The sequence below is a fragment of the Cydia strobilella genome, chromosome 8, assembly GCF_947568885.1.
Source record: "Cydia strobilella chromosome 8, ilCydStro3.1, whole genome shotgun sequence".
NCBI lineage: Eukaryota > Metazoa > Arthropoda > Insecta > Lepidoptera > Tortricidae > Cydia > Cydia strobilella.
Genome location: NC_086048.1, coordinates 20,076,705 through 20,079,889, shown reverse-complemented (window position 1 = coordinate 20,079,889; position 3,185 = coordinate 20,076,705). Strand labels below are relative to the sequence as shown.

Genomic DNA, 3,185 nt, shown 5'->3' with positions numbered 1-3,185 from the left:
AAATCAGAAAACCCGGTCAGATTGATTTTTGCTCTAAAGGTATTCTTATTAGGTACCGTAAAATGGGGTGGTTACTTTTAAAAGGGCTAGAAAAATAGCACAATTCATCATTTACTCAAACTTTCCATACAATTAATTATATTATCATGAATTCATGTTTACTTACTACAAAAAACCCCGCATAAAATATTACCGCTTAATAACTAAAATTTTAAAGTCGCCCCAGGATTTCAAAGCCACCTCGTTTTACAATACGCAAACTTCTTAATTGTTTGTAGTTATTTGCATGTTAAGTATTTATAAAAATATTTAATTCATTCATCAGCATTCGTCGTAAATAATAAAATCTTCTTTTGCATAAATAAATAAATAAATAAAATAAAATAAAATCATTTATTTCAGGTCTTACATACCCATATTTTAACACATTACAAAAATTACAAAAAGAAAAATAGAAAATAAAAAATGAAAAATATAAAATAACATTAATAAAAATTCAAAATTAAAATTATACAATATTAACCCTATCATTATTAACCCTACAAACATGCTTTTTATATATATGTACAATAATTAATTACTTACTAAATAAATTACGAATCGACACTAGGTAAAAATCATCACTTTGTTTGGCCAGTGATGATTTGTACCCAGTGTTTAGTCATGGGGCAGTCCGCGCGTTCAGCGAACATGCTCAGGATGGTGTTGGAGCTGCCGCGCACTCTGTTCAGCAGAGACGCTACTATCTTCCTTCTGATGGCGTGAAAGCCATCAGTGCGCGCCTCTGCGAACATACCCGACGCACTGCAGCGTCGCGGCAACTTCAACAGCATCCTGAATATGTTATTGTATTGAACCCTGAGCGTATTGTATGTGCGCTGCGTATGACTCACCCACAGGCTGCTGGTGTAGAAGGTTTGGCAATAAAGTAAAAGGAGCTTCATTTATTTACTGTTTAACAACTTATCTTCGGTATCGTTTTGCAACGTAAGTGGAACACCATTAAAATGATGTTCTATTTCTTGCAAAGTTTTTCCTTCTGTTTCTGGCAAAAATATATACAAGTATGCAAAAGATCCCGCCATGCACAATGAATACACCAAAAACGTTCCATGTACTTCTATACTCTTGATTAGTGCAGGTGTTACTTTCAATGCTACTAACACTGATAAAGAGAAAAATACTCCCGAAACTACAGTCCCGAAACCTTTATGCTCTAAAGGATATACCTCGCCTAGTAATGCTATAACTATTGGCGCAACACCAAGGCTGACAACGACATGATACATAAATAATAGTATTAGTGGCAACCAGTTGTTATCTTCAGGAGCTATACCTATAGCTTTTAAATACAAATACACACAAATAGATACTAACAAAACGCATGCTAACCCGCCAGCGGTAAATAATATTGTCCGACGGCGAAATAATTTCACGACCACACAAGATAATATTCCACAAATACAAACAACACCATCCACAGCAAGGACGTAATACAAAGTACTAGCATTATTAGTTGTAAAGGCAGACATAAATCGAACAGCGTAAGCTGATAACGAGTGCCGACCGGAGGACTCTAAAATAACAAAAACAGACAAAACGATCAATGAAGGTCTTAAAAAATCTTTCTTACCAAGCTTTGACAAGTTCTGTCTAAAGCTAATAATTTTAGATTTGCCTTTAATTTTACTCAGTCTTAGATTCCTTTGCACTGCCATTAAAAGGACCAATTCTTCTTTAGCCCTATAGCTGTCTCCTCTTAACTGTTGAAACGAGGCTTCGCAGTCTTCATATCTTCCTCTATAAGCCAACCATGCCGGACTTTCTGACCAAGTTAATGTGTTTATTAGTGACAATACTGAGGGTATCAGTCCTATGAGGGCGGTCATTCTCCAGTCATAAAATATACCAACGCAATGCACCAAAAATACACCTAATGTGTAACTTGCTGATTTCGCATTGAGGAATACTCCTCTATTCTCAGGACTCGAGTATTCTCCGATGATGATGGCAGCAACGAATATTGTAGTCCCGAATGTGAATCCAGACGCCAGGCGGGCTATAACCAGCGCTGTAATGTCCTGAGCAAAGTACAGGATCGGGCACGCGATGAGGTTTGGAAGAACGACAGATATGTGAGCTGATTTCCTTCCAAGTATTTGTAGGGTGGGTGCCACCATGAACCCCGATATCAGAGAAGATATTGCTATCGCAGACACTGGAATAAAGACAAAATCAAAAATATTGAACGACCATAAACAAATTGTAAGTTATTTGGAAAACAATACAGTTATCACAAAGGGTAAGTAGATATAAACAGTGATTTAGTTATAAAATAATTATAATATTACCAATAAAAGTACACTTACAAAGCCTTATGTGTTCAAATTATGTTTTCTGAATTATTAAAAAGTTTTGACATCAACTTACCCACCCATGACTCTGCTTCTAAACTCAGCTTTATATCTGATCCAGGCGTCTTTAAATCCCGAAGAAGAATTGTAGTGTAGCCAAAATGATATCCAAGAGTTATTATATTCAAAATAATACCGCACATCGTCCAATACTGAAAGACAAGTATTCAAAAAACTTCACGTACATACATAAAACAGAAAAAGAAATTCACGTTTTAAAAAGAAGACTACCATTTATTATACGAGTATATGCAAATATATTCGTTGTTAGAAGCGTATTATGATGATGTTATATTTTTGCTTGTCGGCAAGAATGAAACAAAAAAAGTTGTGTTTTTCTTTGATCAGGTAGTAAGTCCAAAAATAACGCAGGTACTTGTATCTACATAGATACTATAAACGGAACCGTTAAACAACGTATTGGTCCTGATATATAAAAATAAATAGAGCATTTACCTGTCTAAATGCAATTCCCATTTTTGAGCACTTTAGCAATAAATTTAGTAAGATATAAAGATAAACCTAATTTAAAAAAAGACAACTAAACGGCTTGCGCGGCACGAACATAATAATAAATATTTACGTCAAAGTACATTCTTCTTCATGTAAACTGTGATTAAACTCGTGAGCTATAAATATATTTTATCTTCATGCCATAAAGCGTAAATTTTATGTTAATTTTCGCAATGCATTGACAACGGGATCCTGCCTTTTCGCTGAAAATTGTATTGCCGAATTTCACTTGCCAGCCAACTTTTCGCAGAAGTCTCA

General features: G+C 34.9%; 1 protein-coding gene across 2 annotated transcripts; it reads right to left on the bottom strand.

Moving 5' to 3' along the window:
• Nucleotides 1-631: 631 nt before the first annotated feature.
• LOC134743416 (facilitated trehalose transporter Tret1-like) lies at nucleotides 632-2,971 on the bottom strand. Of its 2 annotated transcripts, XM_063676804.1 has the most exons (3): nucleotides 2,871-2,971; nucleotides 2,431-2,566; nucleotides 632-2,218 (listed from the first exon to the last, which is right to left on the bottom strand). In XM_063676804.1, exons 1-3 carry the CDS (start codon nucleotides 2,889-2,891, stop codon nucleotides 945-947), a joined length of 1,431 nt encoding a protein of 476 aa, XP_063532874.1. In that variant the 5' UTR covers nucleotides 2,892-2,971; the 3' UTR covers nucleotides 632-944. The 2 variants fall into 2 exon arrangements, with proteins under 2 accessions (XP_063532874.1, XP_063532875.1); XM_063676805.1 differs by lacking the exon at nucleotides 2,871-2,971 and having other exon boundaries at nucleotides 2,435-2,538.
• Between the last annotated feature and the right edge of the window lie 214 nt (nucleotides 2,972-3,185).

What these genes read in the sequence shown, in the direction of transcription:
- LOC134743416 (XM_063676804.1), bottom strand. Translation starts at nt 2,891, where the DNA reads ATGGGAATTGCATTTAGACAG. An exon ending in TGGGAATTGCATTTAGACAG is followed by an intron (nt 2,567 to 2,870) that starts GTAAATGCTCTA and finishes CTTGTCTTTCAG; the next exon opens with TATTGGACGATGTGCGGTAT. An exon ending in AGAAGCAGAGTCATGGGTGG is followed by an intron (nt 2,219 to 2,430) that starts GTAAGTTGATGT and finishes TCTTTATTCCAG; the next exon opens with TGTCTGCGATAGCAATATCT.